Here is a 23,149-nt window from a genome sequence, read left to right as displayed (position 1 = left end):
GAAGTATTTGGTATGTGTTGACTCCTTTTGAATGTGTTGAAGCTTGTTTTATGGATGGAATATGGTCTCTCTTGGTATATGTGTTCCTTGTGCACTTAAAAAGAGTGTTTAGCATGATCAAATTGAATGCATGTTCTGTAAATATCATTGAGGTTGTTTGTGCAAGGCTTTTGTCTCCTTATTAATTTTCTCTCTACTGTTCTATCAATTATTAAGAGTATTGAAATCTCTGACTATATTCATAGATGCATCTATTTCTCTTTTCAGTTCTTTAAGATGGTGCTTCTTATGTTGTGAAGCTCTTTTATTTGATGCATTAATGTTTAGGATTCTTATGTCCTCTTATGAATTGATCCCTTTATCATTATGAAATGACCTTTTTTATTCCTGGTAATATTCTTTGCTCTGAAATCTACCTTGACTGAGACTAACATAGTTACTTCAGCTTTCTTTTAAATAATGTTAGCTTAAAACGTTTTCCCATCTGCTTAGTTTAGTGTTTTTGTGTCTTTATATTAAAAATAAATTTGTACTACATATAGTTGGATCTTTTTATTCAGTCTGACACTCTCTTTTAGTGGGTGTTAAGTGATTTTTATTTTTATATGATTATTGATATGGCTGTGTTTAAATCTACCATCTTGCTGTTTGTTTTCTGCTTGTCACATCTTTTCTTTGTTCCTCTTTTCCTCTTTTTCTGCCTCTTAGATTACTTGATTATTTGTTATTTCATTTATCTCCTTTTAGGTTTATACCTCTTTGTATTTTTTAGCAATCTTTTTACGTTTATACTGTACATCTTTAACTTAACCTAGTCTACCTTCAAATAGCACTATTCCTCTTTACTTAGAGCATGTTAACAGTATACTCTCATTTTCCCTCCTTTGGCCTTCTAGCTATTATGTCATATATTTTATATCTGCATATGTTATTAATATAAATCTCACCATATAGTTTTTTTTTAATTTTTGCTTTAAATTATCAGTTACCTTTTAAAGAAATTTTTAAATAAGGAAAAAAATATTTTATACTTAACCATGTATTAGTTTCTTTCAATTTTTTTTTTAACTACTGGTGCACTGCTAAATTCTTTCAATTTGTACATCTTACAGTCTTTATTTTGTCTTTGTTTTTCAAAGATATTTTTGAGGAGTGTAGAATCATAGGGTGTTCTTGCATGTCCTTAAAATACACTGCTTCATTGTCTTCTGGCTTTCATTGTTTCCAAAAAGAGTGTCCCGTCATTCTTACGTCTTTATTCCTCTGTACATAATGTGTCAAGTGTTTTCTGTCAGCTTTTTACTTTTTTTCTTCATTGCTAGTTTTCAGCAATTTGATTATGTTAAGCTTTAGTGTCATATTTTTCATGTTTCTTGTTCTTTGTGATTTATTGAGATTCTTGAGTCTCTGAGTTTCTGTTTTTATTGAATTTTAAAACTTTTCAGCCATTATTTTTTAAATACTTTTTCCATACACTCCTTTTTTTCTCTTCTAGAACATTAATCTCATGTATCAGTATATTTGGGCATTTAAAATTGTGCCACAGCTCATGAATGATCTGTTCTTTTTCTTTTTCACTTTTCTCTGTTTCATTTCAGATAGTTCTATTACTGTGTCCTCAAGTTCACTTATTTTGTCTACAGTGTCTAATTTGTTCTTAATTTCATCTAGTGTGTTTTTCTTCCCAAACATTGTAATTTCCATCATTACAGGCTTTTGGGGGAATATTACAAATATTTTTGAGCATTGGGATAAAGTTAAATTTGAGACTAGTTTGGCCTTTTCTGGACTGACTTTTAAGCTTTTTTAGGGAGACCAGAGCAGACTTTAATCTCGGGTTAACTTGAAACCATTACTAAGGCAGTGTCTTTCTAAGTGTCCACTCGAATCCTTCATGTTTCACAAGATTTCTTGCACTACTCTAGCCCCGTGTGTGCTCCAGAAGCAGCTTTATCCGTGCTTCTGCTGGTTCTTTTCCCAGCCGTGGGTCATCTCCCCGCACTCACGCTCCGAGTGTCCCTCTGTGGGACTGTCCTCACTGGCGTCTGCCCGTGAATTCTGTCCTTGTCGGTCTCCTCTGTCCCCTCAACTCAGGAGAGCAGCAGGCTGTGTTTCAGCTGCCCCTCCCTACGCTGCGGCCAGGAAGCTCTCTCTCGATATCAGTGAAGCATAATTTTAAGACTCACCGTGTTTGTCTTCCTTTCCTCTAGGTTCACTGTCCTAAGCCATCTATTGTCCAGGGTATGAAAACTGCTTTTTGTTGTTTAAAGTGAGAAGCTTACATGGTCTTCGTTGATCTACTGTTACCTAAAGCAGAAGACGGACTTCTGTATTGTTTCATTTATTCCCAGAGTAAATCCATTATTCATGTGATAATCCTGGAGAAGGAAATGGCAACCCACTCCAGGATTCTTGCCTAGAAAATTCCATGGACAGAGGAGCCTCGCGGGCTACAGTCCATGGGGTTGCAAATAGTCGGACACGACTGAGTGACGAACACGTCATGTGATAATGATGATGTCTTTTTCACAGGGGTTAAATTAGGTAATATACATGAAAAGCCCTTTATGGATGGTGAAGTGTGAAGTGCGACACCATTTTGTCAATGCTGTTACCTTGTTTTCCCATAGTTACAGATGTCCTGTATAGTAGTAAGGACCAACAGGCCAGAATATGGAGGTGCTCTTTCTGAAAATCCGACTGTTTCTCCACACTTATCATTTTGCCATAGTGCATATTTTTCTGTGCTGGATAAATTCCTGCATTTACTCATCCAACAGACATTTTTTAAACACCCAGTGTCAAGCACTGTTCTTGGCACCAGATCTCTCTGCTCTCCAGGAGGTTATATTTTGTATTTTCTTCTCGCTGTGTGTCTCAGCTGTCCTACATTTTTTCATCACTGTGTGGATCCCCGTCTCATTTCATCTCTGAGCCTCTGTCTGAGTGCTCATCTCATTCTGCCTTTACCTCATGTATTTTCTTTGTCTAGTTTATCTGGCCTTCCAACATTATCTTATTCTTTATTTCATTTGATCCAGTTGTCATAATATTTCTGTCTTTCCTCTACTAATATTTTTTTTCCCTTCCAAGTAAAAGCCAGAGAAAAAGAAGGGTCCTTACAGAAGCTTACAAGACTTTAAAAGATCTGTGCCCTGCTTATTTCTCTGAATTTACATACAGCTGCACATGCTGATGACTGCTCGCTTATCTCACTCCAACCACAGTGGCCTCCTTGCCATTGTTGTCTTGTGGACACCAGCCATGGTCCTACTTCAGGGTCTCTGCACTTGCTGTTCCTTCCATCTTAGACATGCTTTTTGTACATATCCACGTCCCAACCCCTCATTTCCTTCCAAGTCTTGGCTCAGTTGACATCTTTTCAGTGAGGCCCTTGCTGGCCTCTCTCTATCTAAAAAAATATTTTATAATTTTTAGAAATTTATTTTATTTTTAGAAATATCTGTTTTGCTGTGTCCGGTCTTAGTCGCAGCATGTGAACTCTTAGTTAGGCATGTGGGATCTAGTTCCCCGACTAGGGATAGAACCTGAGCCCGTGCACTGGGAACTCAAAGGGTTCTGACCACCAGGCATGTCCTGCCTCCAAATTTTTAAGTGTCAGGCCTTCTACTTCTGCCCTTCCCGTTTCCCATTCCTTTGTTTTTCTTGGTAACACTTTTTACCTTTTAAATTATGACTGACTTGTTTCCTTTCTCTCTGTTGTTGCACTTGTTTTCTCCCTGTTGTTATAGTAGCATATGAACTCTGTGAAGTTAGGGATTCCTTTACTGTTGACAGAAGCACCCAGGACACTCCCTGGCACTACGGAGCAAAATAAATATTTGTTGAATTTGAATGAGTCTTCTTGGTATACCTTTTTTTTTTTTTTTTTGCCTATTTGTTATATTAGATATATTGAACACACTTCTTTGTTTCATGTACTTTATTTTAAAAAGTGAATTGCTGGAGCTCTTCATATATTTTCTTAAAAATTCCTTGAATTGCTTTAATGAGCATATTTTGTTCTATAGATATGTAGCCTTTGCCATATAAAAGGTTCTCCTTCCCCGATTAAAGGTAAACCTGAAGACTTAGTGCATGTGGAGAGTAGACATTCTAGTGATCATAAATAATTCCAACCTTAGAGAGAGCCCAGGAGGAGATGGGGTTCTAGGTAGACTTTAAATCCCATCAAGGCCCAAGGACGATCCACAAGGAAAAAATAATCTTCCAAATATAGCATTTCATGTATTATTTTTTAAAAGTTTGTTAAGTTAGTATATCTGGAATTAAAATTTCCTTTTATACAACTCTCCTAGAAAATACTTTAAAATGAGTTTAGGTGAAACTTTCTTATTAAGGTATGTATACCCCAGTCCCTGAATCATAATTTGCAAGTCTAATAAGCTTTGAAAACCAGAAGATTTTTCTGAGTTCACCACAGACTGATTTGGTGGCAAAGCCCAGCCTGACCTGACGTGCAGCTGGTGATAGCAGTGTGACTGAGGGTCTGTGCGTGTTTTCTCCATCCTCTTTGTTAGAGTAAAACAGGACTCTAGTCTCTGTCTGCCTAACTTTTGGTTGTTGTTGCCGTTACTGTTTTTCCTCCAGCTTTGCAAACCTGGGTATACTTCATGTGACAAAGAAAAAAGTATTTGAAACACTGGAAGCACGAATGACAGATGCCTGTATAAGGGGCTACAATCCCGGCCTTCTGGTGCATCCTGATCTTGCCTATCTGCAGGCAGAAGGTGGAGGAGACCGGCAGCTCACAGGTGAGTGTCCCTCCAGCCGCGGTTCTGTGAGCGCTCTGCTTCTCCTTCCCCTGTGCTAGACCTGGAGCTCATCTCACCCTCAGTCTGTGCCCCAGGCTGCTCCCGCCCTGAAACCGCTCAGAAGCCTCTGATGGCATCTTGCTACTGCTAGAACAACCTCTGTACTGCCATAGCCGAGCATACGAAGCCTGACTCCAGCCCCCTTTCCAGCTTTATCTCAGGTTCCACCTGGTCCCCACCTCTTCCCATCACCCCCTCAAACACTGATGCACTCCTACCTCTACCTAAAATACCACGCTTCCCTCTTCAACCTGTCAAAACCAGTTCAGAATTCAAGATTCGAAGAACACCTCCTTTGTTATAACTCCTCCAGCTCACCTTATCACAAGGAATCTTCCTTTCTTTGGGCTCTCAGGCACATTATTCAGCTATCCTCTTTATCATAAAAAAATGCTATGATATATTTTCCTGCCTTGTGTTTTTTCTTTCAACCCCAATGTTTGTCCCATGACATGTGCCATTTTTGCTTTTCTGTGTTGTCCTTTCGTCTAGCCGTCCTGCCACCAGTTCACATTCAGGTGCTCCAAAAGCAGTCATCATTTTCCCATAAACATGTTCTATCTTCTGATATTCATCCTCGAAACCTTCACGTCATCTCTGAGGCCCCCTTCTCACCTTTGCTGCCTCTCCATCCAGTTTGTGATCCAGCTCTTCTCTGCTCTGTGGGGTTCCATTCCTCATGCCGATTTTTTGTTGCTGTCTCTGCCCCTCGCTACTTCTAATCTGGTTTATGTCCTCTGACCAGACGGATCTCACTACAGCCTGCACATCACCACTATTCAAGGTCTCCCTGTTGCCTACAAAATCCAAATTCCAGACCCTGGCATTTTAGGCATCCCGAGAGCTGGCCCCAGTCTGCATTTCCAACTGTCTCCCACAACACCCCTTCTTGTCAAACTGAGCTGCTCCATACAAGCACCATGATTTCTCTCTTCCTCTCCTTGGCACATCCTTTCTCTTCCTGGGATGTTTTTATTCATTCTCTTCCTGAGTTCAGGTTCTACCATCCTTTCAAGATTCAGGGCAATGTCTCTTCTGCTCCAAAGCCTCTGGATTCTCCCCTCCTTTGAGGTTTTGTATCACTTCAACTGTACCTCTTTTGTAATACTCTTCACTTGAATGATCACCTCTTATGATTTTATAAGTTAAGTCCAGTCACATCCATCAATAAGAAAGCTCCGTCACAGGGACAGGAGCCAAATGCAGTGAGTTATTTGGCTCCTTAACTGCAGTTTTTGAGTTCCTGCTTGCTATGTGCCAGGTACTGTGCTGGGCGCTATGGGATGAATAGAGCTTCGGGGATATTTAATTTCCTTAAAAATTTTTTTAATTTATTTTTTAATTGGTGGAAAATTGCTTTACAATTTTGTGTTGGTTTCTGCCATACACCAGTGCAAATCATTACATACATATCCCCTTCCTCCTAAGCCTGTCTCCTCCCCTGCCTCCACCCTCACCCCTCTAGATTGTCACAGAGTACCAGACTGGGCTCCCTGTGTTATTTAGCGACGTCCCACTCTCTGTTTTACACATGATAGTGTATATATATTTATCACTGCTGGAATATTTAATTTTCACGTTCCTCAACACAACCGAGGCACAGTCAGCTACTCCCTTCCATTTCCATCACACCCTTTGTGTCTTGGGAGAGGTCAGGGGATGATAGGAAAGGAATGAGGCCATTTGTCACATACAGGATAGTTTTCACTGTGATCCAAAAACAATGCAGGCCTTCTTCTGATGCCTTTATGTTGGGATGATGTAGATAATTCTTAAAATTTTATTAGCAATATGAAGAATTTCAAAAGAGAAAAATGACTTTTAGTTTAAGTTGATGTGCTTAATTGGGGCTTTATAAAAGCACTTGATCTAAAATGTTCATAGATTCACCTTTCCCTGGACATGAACACCCTGTGTTGTCTGGTCCTAGATCGGGAAAAAGAAATCATCCGCCAGGCAGCTCTTCAGCAGACGAAGGAGATGGACCTCAGCGTGGTACGGCTCATGTTTACAGCTTTCCTTCCAGACAGTACCGGCAGCTTCACGCGGCGCCTGGAACCCGTGGTGTCGGACGCCATCTACGACAGCAGTGAGTACTTGACCTGCGGCAGCTTGCTGCAAAGTCAGGACCAGGCTTCCATCCCCACCCTGGCAGTTACTGACTAGCTCTGCTTCCTGGGGAAAGTAACTTAATCCCTTGGAGCCTCATGTTTATCATCTGCAAAATAAGAATACTGAAGTCTAGCTTAAAAAGTTGATGTCAAGATTAAAAGTGAAATATGGTGAGGCGCTCAATAAATCTCCTTCCTCGTGTTTGTTACAGCCTTTTACATGCAATGCCAAATTTCTTATTATTTATGCATTCTTTGCTATGAGGCTATATTGCTGGTGCTCTTAGATGGGAAAAATAGTTGGGGCTCTGAAGAGAAGTTAATAAAAGATAACTCTTATACTTACCCATTTTCACTCTTGCATGTTACAGCTTTATCCATTTAGGAACTTCAGGTTAACTAAATGAGCAGTACAGATACTTTGATATTTTGTGGCTTCAAAATTCTATTTCCATCTGTAGTTCCTGGAGTTTTTGAGAAGAGTTTTACAGTGGTCTTTGGCATTTACCATGCAGATTTCTTATTTGGTATGCATGGGCTTTATTAAACAGATAGATATTTCCAAACTGTCTGTAAGGGCAGTATTTAAGCTCACTAAAAGGTCATAGAGTTTAGTCTAAGTAGAAAACTCCATGCCCCAAGTACAACAGCTAACTGATTTCTCTAATTTAAACAGGTTTAAAGGGAAGTGAAAGCTTTATAAAATGTTTTAGGCTCCTATACCAAAGATCACTTTAAAATGCAGCTGTTAGAACAACAAAAAAAAGGAAGCTTTTATACTATTACCACACAAAACTTTACCTCTTAACCACACAGAATTCTAATTTAGTTTGGGAAAAGGAAATATAATATCTTCGTTTTTCTTTTCTATAGAATAAAAATTAATAGTTTCAGAAACCTGTACTTTTCCTAAATTTCTAGGACTCTTGTAAATGGTGTATCAGTACCATGGATGTAAGTTTGGGGTTGAAGTCTTGACCTAATTGAAATTCCACACATCCTTTAGCTTGGAACTTCCTGAAACATCAGAAAAGTTCTTTCTCTTTCTCTATTAATGTCTCTTACTGTGTTCGTGGGAGAAATGAATACTGCTCCTTTCTGCCTCATCTATTTTGGGGATAATGAATGAGCCATGCCCAAGCAGTGCTCTGAGGATTTCAGAAGGCACTTTTTATCCATATTTTTGTAATAGCAATATGAGTGAAAGCATCTGTTTGAACTTTCTTTTGGTTAAGTATGCTTTGGTTAAGGTCCCTCACAGAAGGTTCCATGTGAAGCTGACGATAAATCATGATGTTTGTTGTTTTTCTCCTGTGAACAGAAGCTCCCAATGCGTCTAACTTGAAAATAGTAAGAATGGACAGGACAGCTGGATGTGTAACTGGAGGGGAAGAGATTTATCTTCTCTGTGACAAGGTTCAGAAAGGTAAATACATGCTCTGATCTCAAGATGTGAAATGTAATTCTGAGTGTGTTTATGAGTCACTTTTTGGCAATGAGCCCAGTAACATCTCTCCTCTGGCGTAGAACTCCTTTTAAAAATTTATACATTTCATCTCTTCCAAAATTAAGTTGTCCGTGTTATTTCTTAACCCAACTAAATTCATTTAAAATTTTCAACAGAAGTGAAGTGAAAGTCAAAGTTGCTCAGTCATGTCCGACTCCTTGCAACCCCATGGACTATTCAGTCCATGGAATTCTCTAGGCCAGAATATTGGAATGGGTGGCCTTTCCCTTCTCCAGGGGATCTTCCCAACCCAGGGATCAAACCCAGGTCTCCCACTTTGTAAAGAGAAATAAGAAAATAGTGATCATTGTAATCAGTGATATTTCAGTGTTTTTATGCTTTTAACTTTGATATGTGAACTTTAAATAAATGAGTAATAGCCTATGCTTCACTTACACACACACGCATGATAAATGTTTTACATAGTGTAAAATTGTTAATTTTTTTCTCTTACAGTGCTTTGTTGCAACACTGAGAGTTTCTCTGGATATCTTCACATGACATTATGATGTCATTTAAGAAAAAGAAAGGATAAGGGCTATAAGGAAATTCTCAGAGCATATTTCTCTCATAATTTTCACTTTCAGAAAAGGTCTTGGCATTTATCTCTCACTAAATATAGCACAAGATTGATAAGTTAGGATAAGCAGGAGATTGTTATTTTCTCAAGCTTTACTCATTTTAAAAATAAAACCTGAGGGAGGTGGGAGGGGGGATCGGGATGGGGAATATGTGTAAATCCATGGCTGATTCATATCAATGTATGACAAAACCCACTGAAATGTTGTGAAGTGATTGGCCTCCAACTAATAAAAAAAATAAATAAATAAAAAACAAAACAAAAAAAAAAAATAAAAATAAAACCATAAAAGGTATACCATAATAAAGATACACTCACTACAAGCAGTTACCTAGCTGCTTACTCTGATGAGCATTTTCAGAGCAAGCAGCTGATTAACTGGAAATGTAGCTCCTATTTAAAGAACTATGGCTTTAAAAAAAGAAAATTTTCCTTTGAGGCTGAATGCTCTCAGATAAAAAGTCAGAAAAAAATGAGATCAGATTTTAAGGTAAAGGTGTATATCTTTGTCCCCAGAATGGTTACACTTTCTTTGCAGATTCTGGCATCAGCTTTCTTTTAACCAGTTCTATCCAAGCAATGTGCATTTCCGGATCCATGGGTGTACATAAACGCTGGGTAAACACAACCTAAGTACCTTTATTTGTAAATGTGACTCTTAGTCATCATCATTACATTGAAATGGCTAATTAAGAGAAGTTTGATACCTAGTTTAAAGAATCTGAATAACTAGGTCCAGGGTAGTCCTATGAATGTCTTACCCAACCCTAATATTTCTAAAATTCTATTTAAATAGAAATATACATTTAGTTTTTGCAAGTCAATAGTGTACTCCTCCCTGTGAATTAGGAAGTGAAGCCAGGGAGATGCCAACCTGAGTTATATTGTCATATTTCTGCAGGAGTAGAATCCATGACTGAAGTGTGAAATTAAGACATTCTAATTTAACCCAAAGGGACTAGACCAACATGTAATTTTAGCGGTTTCTCAATAGGGACTACTAGAACATTGTAGAGAGGTAGCATAGGAGGATGTTTAAGAGCCTGGGGTCTGAACCTTCAGTGTCCGTGTTCAAATCCTGGTCTCTCCTGACTAACTGTTCAACCTTAGATAAGTTACTTAACCTCTGCAAACTCCAGTTGCTCTTCTGCAGCGTGAGGATATTAATAGTACACTTGCATCACAGAGTTGAAGAAGGAATCAGTTAATATATGCATATAAAATAACTTAGAACAGTGTCTGCCAAATAGTAAACTTTAAATTTTGTTACATAAATCTGTATCAAGGTGAACCACCTTTTGGGATTCTGATATTCTTCACTATCTTTCATGTTCCTGGAGGGTGAACTGGTTTAGGGATGGAGAAGTTATTCAAAGATTGACTAAGAGAAAACTCAGATTAAATAGGTAAATCTAGAATTCTGTCCTTATAAACGAAACTTGGGGCCCATTACTATGGTAACAAAAAAATTTTACTAAAAATTTTAAGTAATTCAGAAGTCTATTTTATATGAATTACTTTCAAAAAAGGTTAAGTACATAGTAGGTGGACTCTTGAACCAACTTTATTTTTCATCACATTTATGAATGTTATTATACTGTGTGAAATTATACACCTGAACATGACTGTTTACAGATGACATCCAGATTCGATTTTATGAAGAGGAGGAAAATGGTGGAATTTGGGAAGGATTTGGAGATTTTTCCCCCACGGATGTTCATAGACAAGTAAGTGGGTGATGATAAGGATGATAAGTAAGTAGATGGTAAGGAAGATGATACTATGTTTTCTGCCTTGTTGAAATTCAGTACTTAGATTCCAAGTATAAAAAAGAAAAAATGATAAATATTTATGTAACTTTCATCAAAGAGCATTGTGTCTTGGAAGTGTTCCAGAAAAGATACCTACCATAGAATTATGGGCAAAGCTCTGTCAGGTATGTGATCACCTAGATGCAAGCCAGTGACCCTCAAACCCTTAAGTAGAAATGTGCTGCATATTTCACTCGTCTGTTCAGACTGATAACAAAATATCATAGACTGAGTGAATAAAAGAAAAGCAGTCTTTTGCTTATGGTTCTGGAGCCTGTAAGTCCCAGATCAAGGTCTGACAGGGTTGGTTCCTGACGAGGGCTCTCTCCCTAGTTGGCAGACAGCCACCTTCTTGTTATGTCCTAACATGGCAGAGAGAGAAGACGCTCTCTGGTGTCTTTTCTTTTTATTTTTCCCTTTTTTGGTGCCTCTTCTTTTAAGACCACTAATCCTATCCAATCAGGGCCTTACCCTTATGATGTCATTTAACCTTACTTATTTCCATAAAGGCCCTATCTCCAAATACAGCCACACTACGGGGGCTTCACCATACAACTTTGGGGGAAACACAATTAGTCTGTAATGGTATTCTCCCAGAGTAACACGAGGAGACCTGTTAAAAGGGTATTCTAATGAAAAGTGTTGACAGGAGGATTCTTCTAGTTGAGGCTGATATCATCATGATAAATCAAGATCTCCCAAGAACAATTAAGTATATGACAAAGAGATGAAAATGCTGAATCCTCATCTTAACAATTACTCTGAGTGATTGAGGAATACAATTTTCACACACACACACACAAAATGGAAAGAATCCAAATGTCCATCAGTTAGTGGCCAGTTAAGTAAACATGAGGGGATATTGTACAGTTATTAAAAAAGAATGAATACAGACTAACATGGAAAGATCTCAAAGATACAACAACTTTTTAAAAGACAGATATGAAACAAAGTGTATATAACAAAGATTCTGTGTTCCTGTTTACATAGCATAAAGAAACTCTGGAAGGTTCTGTGCATAACTGTTAGATTAAACATTAATTTTGTGGATGAAAAAAAAAAAAAAAAAACCAAATCTGCTTATTCTTATACTAGCAGACACCAAGGAGGCTGTCTTAGAGGCATTACAGAGGCCTGTGTATGTCTAGAGCCTTGGCCATCCTCCCCTCACAGTATGCTGACCCTGTCACTGTTTCTCCCTTAAGGGTTTAGCTTTTTGCTGTGGTTGTTGGCTGGCCAGGAGGCCCACAGTGGTACCAACCATCCTCCTCTCTCTCTTTCCATTATATCTTTATGATATAGCAGTAAATAATCTTGGAGGCTTTTAAGGCTAATTTGGGAAAGTGGATGTATGCAATGTATCTTATTCACATGGTTATTTACACTGAAAGACATTTGAAACTTTAGACGAGTGAACTAATGAGGATTTGCAGTACATTGGCATAATCTTATATTTCAATTTCACGTTGGCAATAGAATAAAAATATATGGGTATAGAATTCCAAGGTTGTAACTTTCTCTAGGGCGTTATATTTTTTTTAATACACTGTGTCTAAGCATTGGGCATAAAGAATGTATTTAATGAGTACCACTGCTGTAAAAGAAATGTAGTCCTACTCCAACATTTGGATCTTTGTATCCTGCAGTTTGCCATTGTCTTCAAAACTCCAAAGTATAAGGATGTCAACATTACAAAACCAGCCTCTGTGTTCGTCCAGCTTCGGAGGAAATCTGATTTGGAAACTAGCGAACCAAAACCTTTCCTCTACTATCCTGAAATCAAAGGTAACTCGGTTGTTTAAACACTTGTGCTTGTTCCAACAAGAGGCCAGGCTGTTGAGAAAAGGTCAAGGTAGTCACCCTGTTTGACCAGCTTCCTAGTAACTGGTTCGTGGGTCCATGGTACTTCTTTTTAGAGACGAAAGAAGTAATATATGATTTTAGGGTCATGTTTCCACCAAGTTTTATATGAGGTTGAGCATTTAAAATTTCTCTTTGAATTTGAGAGTCTATCATTTATTGGAGAACTCGGGGGTCAGGCAGTTGAGATGAAAACATAAGGCTTGCTGTCTAGGAGAATCAGCCGCTGGCCTCACGCAGTTGAGCAGAAGACTCAGCCACCGTGCGGTGCAGAGCCATACAGATGGTAAGGCAGCGCTCTGTTCCTCACAAAGGATGCACCAAGAAGGAGAGAAAATAGTCTCCTTAAATTGTTATAATGCAGATTATTATTTTGGTAATTCCAAAAGTAAAACAGCCACGAAAACATAGGATAATGCCAAGGAGAGAGAACCCTCGATTCTGAAGAAGCCACAAGAAGAAAGCTTCCTCAAGGTCATGAACGTTGGGCATGCCTTTCAGTGGTTGAGTGTGCCGCAGAAGGAAAGGGTTCCCCTGGCTTAGGAACAGTCAGTGTATGCTCAGAGAAAAGTGAGGCTAAGGCGCACCCAGAGGGACTCCTGAAGGAGGGCAGGAAGGCAGGCCCAGGCTCTGGGGTGCTATGACTGGAGCCTACAGAACTGTGCTTTGAAATTGGAAACGGGAAGGACCAGGCCAGTTTAGATTTAGATTGATGCCTCTGCCTTCTCTACATAGACCCTGAAGAGACTGTCTGGGCAGCAGTGAGTCAGAAGAATAATGCAAGAATCCCAGTAAGAAAGGGTGAGGTTAGTGAAGCTCTTAGTGCAGTGATGTGAAAGGAGAAGGTAGATCCACGAGGCAGTGCAGTGATGATGTCAGGAGGACCCAGCTGTTGGTTGGGGTAAGAAGTGAAGGAGAAAATCAGGAGTCATAGATGACCCTAGGAATCCTCACCTGGGAAGATTGTGAGGTGGGTGAATTGATGAACGATCAGTGGAGCAGAAGTAGATTTGGGTGGGCAAAGGCAGAGGTCAGTTTAAATCATGTTGCATTTTAAGTTCCTGTGGCAGATTCCTAATAGGCCATTCAAAAGACAGGACTGGAATCCAAGCGGGCAGAATGGGAAATGCAGCCATGAGAATCCTCTCAAAATGAGTATAACAGGCCCCAAAAGTATTTGTTAACCTGGAGTCCACTGACTCCTCTGCAGGTCCATGGCTAGAAATGTACTTTAAAACAACTTGGTTTCTTTGTAATCCTATTTTGTATTTTACATACCGAAAACTATGATCCTAAGAAGAGATCCAGGCTGCAAAAGAAGCTGTGGCACAGACAAAATCAGAAGGCCCTGGACTAGGGGGAAGTGAGAGCGGGAAGGGCGAGGCACCCAGGTCCTGGCTGAGGCTGGAACCCGCAAAGGTGCCGCGGCAGCCATGCACACGCCTGCTGATCCTGTCACAGCAGCCTGCGATGGCTAGTCTTCTAAGAGGGCTTGCTTTTCCTAGAATTCATGTTGTGGCAGGAGCACTTAGAAAATGGTTCCGTGCATTCTTGTTTCTTTTCTGAGCTTGTGACATCTCCACGGATGGGTCAGGCTCACAGTGCATTTTGTTGATGGTTTGAAAACACTGTCAGCAGAGGAGACTTTTTTCTCTCCACATGAAATTTCATGTGAAATTCCAGTGTATAAAGCTGAGCAGCTCTATGTAAAATGAGGTGGCAAGCCCTGCCCACTTGGCTTCCCCAGGAGTGGCCACTTCCCCGCTTTGGATTAACATCCTTCTACAAAAGTAGACACAAAACAGAAACAGGGCAAATTTTTTGGACTTTCTGAGGGGAAAAAAAAAAAATAGATTTCTTCTCTTACAACATGTTCAAATTAATGTCAATTTTTCTAATACAGAGAATTGGTTAAATAAAGGCAACTCAGATTCCCTACCCATGTATGAGCCTAGAAATATTCAAAGCTGAACTTGGTTTCTAGGCTGCCTGAGTCTATTTCCCAGTGGTGTCTGTGTATGGATACAGCAGGGGTACATCAGACTATTAGGCTCGTTGCTACTGTATTATAGTAGGAGCTGTCTTGGGTTGGGGTCTCCTGAAAGTTCAAAACTTCACCTCTATGCAAGAAGCACTTACCTTCCAGGCTATCACTGACTAAAAACCCCATCTATACAAATAGTATAAAAAGAACCACCTGGAAAAATAAGAATTAATAGTTGAGCCCCACAGAAAGAATGGCCAACACGTACCAGGATTGAGTTGTGAAATTATATGCGTGGTCTGAGTCACTTCAGTCGTTTTCGACTCTTTAAGACCCCATGGTCTGTAGCCTGCCAGGCTCTTCCATCCATGGGATTCTGCAGGCAAGAATACTGAAGTGGGTTGCCAGGCCCTCCTGCAGGGGATCTTCCCAACCCAGGGATTGAACCCACATCTCTTGTGTCTCCTGCATTGGCAGGTGGGTTCTTTACCACTGCCAACACCTAGGAAGCCCTGTTGTGAGATTAGAACTGTTTTGTTGAAGATAACAAATTACCTTAGTCTATAAAACCTTCTGGATTATAAAATCCCAGGTTGAAATAATCACAAGGGGAAATAATCACACCAGACCTGTGACTGGCCAGAAAAGTAGCAGGTCATTTAGCATCAGAGTAACTATGTGGAAACAAATCCAAACTGTGCAACCCAAAGAATCACTGTCTTCATTTCTCAGAAGTCATTGAACGTACCTTCCACTGCCCTCAGCTCCTGGAGTCACTCCCTGTCTCATTGCCTTGTTTCATATTCTTCACTTATTTTTATCAATATGTAAAATTATCTTACCTATTAATTTATGTGTCTGTTGTCTTATTTGTACTTCTAGTAGGAAGAATGTTCTTGAGATCACAGATTTGGTCTTTCGTGTTTATTGCTACATCTCAAACAGTGTATGTCACACAGAAGATGCTTATTAAAGATCTGAGATCTAAGTTACTGATTGACCCACTCAGTTGCTATCCTTATTCAAAACACTGGTAACTTGTTGGGTGCCACCAAGTAGGACATTAGACAAAGCAGTATATAATACTCCGCTTGTTGCAGAGAGTCATCCAGCCCTGAACTCTGCATCCTTTATGGCCACTGACATTGTGTCTCATTAAAGTGTCATGGAGATGGTTGGGTCCAAGGAAACAATCAAAATAATCAAGAGAGGGATGGTTGGCAAGGGAAGAAGATAGTTGAGGAGCCGTTGTATAAAAGCAATGAAAGACCATAATGACTTCTCAGTCTGAAAAGATGGGGACTAGGAAGAACTAGAATTGTAATCTTTCAATTACGAAAGGTGTGGTCAGGATGAATGCAGACATCTTTCTTTACTAGCAAACTAGAACCTAGAAAGCAAGAATGAGGTACTTTTAAGGCACATGCGGAGCAAAAGGTGGTAGAGGCTAAAAGTTGTATCGACATTTTGTGAACTAAGCTGTTACCTTAAGTCACCCTTTATTAAAGAAAGTGAAGATGCGTTGTTTCCCAAAAAGTAATGACATAATGGACTGCTCAGTACCCCTTGTATCTGATCTTCACTCTTCCCTGACTTCATACAAGTCCCTTAACATCCTCGCTTCGATTTCCTCTTCTGCACAGAAGAGCTTGTATTGAGCCCTTTTAGAATAGGTTGATGTTTCATAGTACATCCCATGGTCCACCATCGAAAACAGACCACAAGGATGAGTGAACCCAGCGTGAAAATCCCCATGTTCAATTCCATGGAAATTCAGACCACAGGTTCTTTTATTTTAAAAAAGCTTGTTGTGGAGTTTACTGTATCTATTTCTTGTCATTGACATCTTAATGACTGTAGGATAGTTAATATTTTTTAAATTGGCTCTTAAAAGTTCCCATTTTACAATGAATGTAACCGGTGAATATCCCTGTTTTATAAGTCAAAAGGAATACATAGCAAATACCAAATGATCTCTTTGCTAGAAGGCATGTCAGTGGATAATATTTATTTCTGAAGATGAATGTGTTGTCTGGTTTGCTCTTGTATTTCATATTATTGATGAACTAATATCTCATGTAAGACCAACAGTTTATAGGATGAGTAATAATTATGACTGTTAGTCATGATACAAATTTCTCCATGGAGAAATTTTGTAAATCTGACCAAAGCCTTTTGTTGAGGAAATTGTTTAAGTTTCTCCACTTTGAAGTCACCCTTTTTCTAGTGGGAGCATGTTTTCGTCAAAGTTGACCCATGCTGGCTTTTGTTTTCCTGAATCTGAACAGGATTTGTTTTTAAAAGATGATTTTTTTAAGTGTACTTTGCTACTGTACTTTCCCCTGCTTCATCTTTCAACTGCCCTTAGATGTTCACGAGATAATCAGTAAACAACAGCATTCTTCCTAGCCCTGAGACGGCTGAAACAACCACAGAATTAGAAATTTTGAAGATCTTTCTGAACATAAACAATGACCAGAACTGACCTGAAGAACCAGAAATAGGACAATTGCTAAGTATTGCGCTGCCGACTGAAAAAAAAAAAAAAAAGAATACCCTATTAAACAAAACCCAAACAGCTTCTTCACTCCTTTGTTTCAAAAGAGAGAAGGGAGAAGAAAAATGTATGGTGGGAAAATCAGAGAAGGTAAAGAAAGGGAAACAGAAAGAAACAAGAATGCAACGATAGACCACAAAGGCGCTGGCAGAACTCAGAGGGGCCATGGGGCTGGTAAGAAGCGAAAGAAAAATAGAGCAATCACATAAGGAATGAGGGGGAAAGGTCTAAATAGTATCTAGAGCTGGACTGTCAAAAATCTCAGCGGGCATCACTGTATTTTAGTCAAGCAGTGGTCTTAAACTTTTTAGCCTCACATATTTCATGAGTCACCAACGGCTGCAGATCCCTCTCTTGTTGTCTTTGCGGGACCCACCCATTTTTATTCTCATGGTGACCACGAAGAAGCAGCTTCTGTCACTGTCTGTGCTGTCTCTGCTTCTCACCTGTGCACTGGTGACAGACCTTCCTGAAACACCATCCTGTACACGGCGTCCCCAGTTCAGAAACAATGCGTGGCTCTCCTGCCTGTCAGTTAAACCCCTTAGGTTCACAGTCCAGGGGCTTGACAGTGTGGTCCCATTCAGCCCCGATTCTCACCAATTCCTGATAGAAAACTTCCACTTCAGCTAAACTGATGCCCTGTTGTTTTCGTAAGCATGCAGTGTACATTGGTTCCTTTGTTTCTCTCTCTCTGCATCCCCTCCCCAGAGCATCTTTCCTTTGCCCCCTCCTAATGGAAGGTTCATTCTGGAAGCCTTTCCTGAATTTCCAGCTCACGGGTACTCCCTCAAAGTCTTTCCATAAACTCCTGGAACCCTAGTTGGCACCATGAATTTTACATATATAGTATTATCATGTCCTCTCTGTCTTTCCCCTAAACCTTAAAATTATATTGGCGGGTTCTTGACAGCAAGGACATGATGTCATACTTCTCTTTATCCACAGCACTTTGCTCACTGTAGATTCATAATAAATGTTAGCTGCTTAGTAACAGTTGTTCTGTATGACCACGTGAAAATGCTCAGTAGTGTTCTTCTCGTTCAGTTTTTTCAGTCTCTTCATCTTTGATGGGCAGTCTAGTGTCTCACTAACTTGAGTGACATGGGGGACTTAATCCATCCCAGACAGAATTGGGTGTGTACTGTTCTGTGGTCTCTCTGAGGCTAGTTCTTGGTCTTCGTATTCATTGGAATAAATATAATGCTTCTTGAAATTTGGCATCTCTTCCTCCTTGGGTGTTTTCTGTTTCCCTTTAAGATGTTTAAAAATACCATCAGAATCAATATTCTTTCTGTGGCTAGTAGTGGAACTGAATCAATCTCTTCTCCTTTGGTTTCTCTTCCTTTAAATGCAGATAAAGAGGAAGTGCAGAGGAAACGACAGAAGCTGATGCCCAATTTCTCGGACAGTTTTGGCGGTGGTAGCGGCGCTGGAGCTGGAGGCGGGGGCATGTTTGGCAGCGGTGGTGGAGGCGGGGGTGCTGGAAGTACCGGCCCAGGTATGAGCCGAGGCTGTTCTTTCACGTCAGAGAGGGTGGGTTTCCTTCTCCCAGATTCCCTCGTCTGTGCACTGAGTACTAGTGACATTATTGAATGTGACTGTTGTTATTGTTTAGGGTCGAAGTCGTGTCCGACTCTTCTATGATCCTATAGACTGTAGCCCTCCAGGGTCCTCTGTCCATGGGATTCTCCAGGCAAGAATACTGGAGTGGGTTGCCATTTCCTTCTCCAGGGGATCTTCCCAACCCAGGGACTGAACCCATGTCTCCTGCATTGGCAGGCAGATTTCTTTACTGCTGAACCACCAGGGAAATCCATTGAACATGATATATTAATATTCATTAAAATTTCCCAGGACTTCCCTGGCAGTCCAGTGTTGAGACTCCATGCTCCCCCTGCAGGATGCATGGGTTTGACCCCTGGTCGGAGTAAACTGCATGCAGTGCAGCGTGGCAAAAAAAGAAAAATTTCCCAGTAAACTTTTTTTCAAAGAAACACATGTTCAATTTATAATATGTAGATCAGTTCAGTTCAGTCGCTTAGTCATGCCTGGCTCTTTGTGAATATGTAGATAGATAATACCAAAAACTGTAAGAAGGAAAAAAAGTCATGAAGTCAGTAATCCAAAGAATACCTCTTAACATTTTGGTATATTACCACCTCGTGTTTTTTTGGTGGGGGCAGAGGAGGCAGATACAGTTATCTTGGTTTTCTTTGGAAATGTTGAAAAGGTTTCATTTTATATTTATGCTATACTATAGAAAAGTTGAAAATATATAAAATCCTGCCATCATAGATTAGCTACTTAATTTTTTGTGTATATACATTATAATATGTATTTATACATTTCTCCAAGCACAGCTGTGTTCCTCATTGTATATATTATTTTAATCCATTTAGTCATATAACTTACTCATTATTCTCACATGATTGTGTATAGAGTTATGTATACTGTTTTTTCCTAACAGTTTAACATAAGCATTCTCCATGGTTATATAAATTTTACATAAGCATAATTTTTAAGCATCATTTTAATGATTCATAATATTTCATCAAGTGAACAAACCATAGTATAACTTACTTGAACATTGTTTCCTATTTTTTTTTATATAAAATGCACTGAACTCCTCTATCCACATTGCTTTTCTTTTATTCCAGTTTATTTCTGTAAATTAAATTCTTTGAAGTGAAATTACTATGTCACAGAGTACGATTGATACCCACTGCTACCCCAAAGAGTTTTACCAGCTTATGCCTCCACCAAAAAATGCATGAGAGTGACCAGTGGGGGCGTGTTTCTGTTGAGGGGTCAGGATATGTATTTGGTTTGGCTCGGTTTTTTCTCTCCAGAGGTTAGTCCGCTGTGTGTGTGAGCCAGTCCGAGTCTGGGTGGCAGCCCCTCACCGTTAGGCTCTCCCCACCGTGCAGGAGTGGGAGACCTCAGATGTGAGCTCCCGCACACTGCCCAGAGCCTGGCTTCTGCCCAAGTGGCCAGGCTGTCAGCCTGGCCGGGATGGAATGTTCACAATCCCACCACCCCTCCGTGATGTGATGCGTCTTACTAACTCACAACAGAAGCAATGTGTCAGGCACACCGAAGCCTGTGCTCACCTGTGGAGGGACGCTGAGGTTTGCTGAGGCCTTTTTTAAAAAATCATCATGAGGTTTCATTTGTTACATCTGCCATTTCAGGGTATGGCTTCCCCCACTATGGATTCCCCACATATGGTGGAATTACCTTCCATCCTGGAACCACTAAATCTAATGCTGGGATGAAGCATGGTAAGTAGCACTTTTTTTTTTTTTTCCAGTCATTACTAACACAACATTATCTTGAAAAAAATTGATAAATGCAAATAAACTAAGACAATAACTTCTTTCCCCCAAACTGTTATTTCCTGTGGACAGTAGAAATTCTGTTCCTGATGCTCTGTTTATATTTATACTTTGTATGTGGCATGAACAAGGGAAAGAAAAGAACATTAGAAAGGAGCATAAAGAGACTTGATTGTTCAAACATTAAGTCACCAAACTTACCTATTCTCTTTTTTTGTCAAATACTACACTTTTGAGACATTTAGAATTTTATAGGCATGGTCTTTCCTCATCAAATGTACCCTCTAATTAGCAGTTGTTCATGTGTTTATGCTTCATACTACATGTCCATTCCAGTGTTATTGCTGTTCATTTGCCCAGTCGTGTCAGACTCTTTGCAACCCCATGAACTGCAGCACACCAGGCTTCCCTGTCCCTCATCATCTCCCAAAATTTGCCCAAGTTCATGTCCATTGCATTGGTGATGCCATCCAGCCATCTCATCCTCTGACACCCTCTTCTTCTGCCCTCAACCTTTCCCAGCATCAGGGCCTTTTCCAGTGAGCCGGCTGTTTGCGTCAAATGACCAAAATACTGAAGTTTCAGCTTCAGCATCAGTCCTTCCAACAGGTATTCTGGGCTGATTTCCCTTAAGATTGACTGGTTGATCTCCTTGCAGCAGATCAAAGGCATCAATTCTTCAATGTACCATTCCAGTGTACCTATTGAAAAGAGAATAGAAAAAGGTCTTCTCATGTGTTCAACACCTGTTTCATGTCAGATGCTTTTACATGTTTTAATCATCTTCTTGATTCCACTGTAAGGAAAATATTAGTTTCTCCGTTTTATAGAGAGAGCACATCAAGGTTCACAGATGACCGTTCACTCACTGAAGGTACATATTTGTTAGTGGCAGAACCAGAATTTGAACCAGGTCTGCCTGTAAAACCTCAGTGCTCTATAGTAGCTGTCAGATAGTACAGTAGGACCTCAATGAGGATGATCAGAAACTGCACAGGATAGCTCCCACAGTGAAGAATGTGAATTTAGACCACATCTTCACAATTTGCTTGAGCACTGGGTGGGGGGAAAATAGCTGCTCTGCTTTCAAGAATTTTTAAAATGCCACTTCCTTGTAATTCCTAGAAGAGCTTTACTTCATTTTCCTCCTTTCCAAATAAACAGGATAAGATGTACGTTTTTAGAAATGTAAAAATATGTTTTTTAAGCTCTTAAAGTTCTCATCATAAGAATTTGTAACTATATATGCTGATAGATGTTAAACTAGACTATTGATCATTTTGCAACATATATAAATATTGAGTCATTATATTGTATACCTAAAATTATTACAATGTTATATGTCAATTACACCTCAATTTAAAAAAAGTTTTCTGGAAGTGACTTTAAAATAGCTTCAAAATGGTTTACTTATGACCGTTTTTTGAACAATTTTTACCCATTATGATTTATTCTCTGCAATACCGCGTTAAAGAGCTCAGTGATTTGCATTCAGAAGTTATACAGCCAAGAGGCAACGAAGTATAATAAAAGAACGGCTCTGAAGTCTTTGCACTGAAGGCTATACAAAGTTTCTTTCTTCAGGAAAATAAGAATGAAACAAAAGGAACAAATAGCTCCCTAGGTCCCACAATTTCAATAGAAAATAACATCAACAGTTAGTGAAATTGTAGGTGTTAACATATCCTGGAAAACAGATGCTTTTAAAAGGAATTTTAAATTAACTGTTTTTCTTTTCCCTTTGCAGTAAGCCTGCTTCTACCTTTAGCTGACCTTTGCTGAAACAGTGAATTATAACTGAATAGATTTTACTGAGAAAAGGCTGATTTTTTTTTCTGGCTTTTATCTTAGGAACCATAGACACCCCATCTAAAAATGACCCTGAAAGTTGCGGCAAGAGTGATGACAGAGAGGTTGTAAATCTCTCCGAGCAAGCAACAGAAACCACAGAACAAGATGGAGAGTCCTGCAAGGGGGGCACTGAGGCTAACTTGACGTGCTCGGTGGGAGTGAGAGAAGAGAACTGCAGCTTCCAGGGTGAGCCGTGCAGGACGGGGGGCCGCGTGGTGCTGGCTGGGGAGGGCCGGGTCAGGTCTGGGTGGAGAACCTGTTTCCAGAAGACAGGTTTATCTTGTTGACCTAAAGACTAAAGATGACACACCCACATCTGGTTCGTGTGCTCTTCAGAGCCCCGTATGCCTTTCGAAAAGTCTGGGCCGGGTTGTTTTATTCACACTGGGGTTTCCATTTGCCCAGTGTTATCTCTGACTATAAAGTACAGACGTTTACATATGCTTCTCCAGTCATGTCATGCAGTTTTAGGGTATCAGGAGAGATAATCTAAATCATTTCCACCACAGACAATAGAGAGCAGTTTGCATAATTTTGACAGTCTCCCTTCTCTGACTGTAGCTTGACTGTCACACTGAGGTGGAACTTTGCCCGAAAATAAGAACTTTTCCCTTTATGTCACTGCCTTCCTTGGAGAATTAGCAGGGGCAGTGCATATTTGGAACCCATTAGGGTATGTGTCACGAGTCTAGGTCATCCCAGATTATGCTTGGAA

General features: G+C 39.8%; 1 protein-coding gene across 3 annotated transcripts in view; it reads left to right on the top strand.

The window, feature by feature from the left end:
- The window catches only part of NFKB1 (nuclear factor kappa B subunit 1), a 122,069-nt gene that overhangs the window by 78,876 nt on the left and 20,044 nt on the right, over positions 1-23,149 (top strand). For 2 of the 3 annotated variants that reach the window (XM_061164321.1, XM_061164320.1), the window contains exons 7-14: positions 4,612-4,775; positions 6,766-6,924; positions 8,268-8,372; positions 10,669-10,760; positions 12,491-12,629; positions 18,603-18,746; positions 20,440-20,529; positions 22,435-22,620. In XM_061164321.1, coding sequence (XP_061020304.1) covers positions 4,612-4,775; positions 6,766-6,924; positions 8,268-8,372; positions 10,669-10,760; positions 12,491-12,629; positions 18,603-18,746; positions 20,440-20,529; positions 22,435-22,620 — 1,079 coding nt within the window. Of the gene's footprint in view, positions 1-4,450; positions 4,509-4,611; positions 4,776-6,765; positions 6,925-8,267; positions 8,373-10,668; positions 10,761-12,490; positions 12,630-18,602; positions 18,747-20,439; positions 20,530-22,434; positions 22,621-23,149 lie in introns of those variants that run through there. The other variant, XM_061164322.1, reaches the window with a different exon arrangement.

This window comes from Dama dama, chromosome 17 (genome assembly GCF_033118175.1).
Source record: "Dama dama isolate Ldn47 chromosome 17, ASM3311817v1, whole genome shotgun sequence".
NCBI lineage: Eukaryota > Metazoa > Chordata > Mammalia > Artiodactyla > Cervidae > Dama > Dama dama.
Note: the sequence above shows the minus strand (reverse complement) of the source record. Positions and strands in the feature narration are given on the sequence as shown.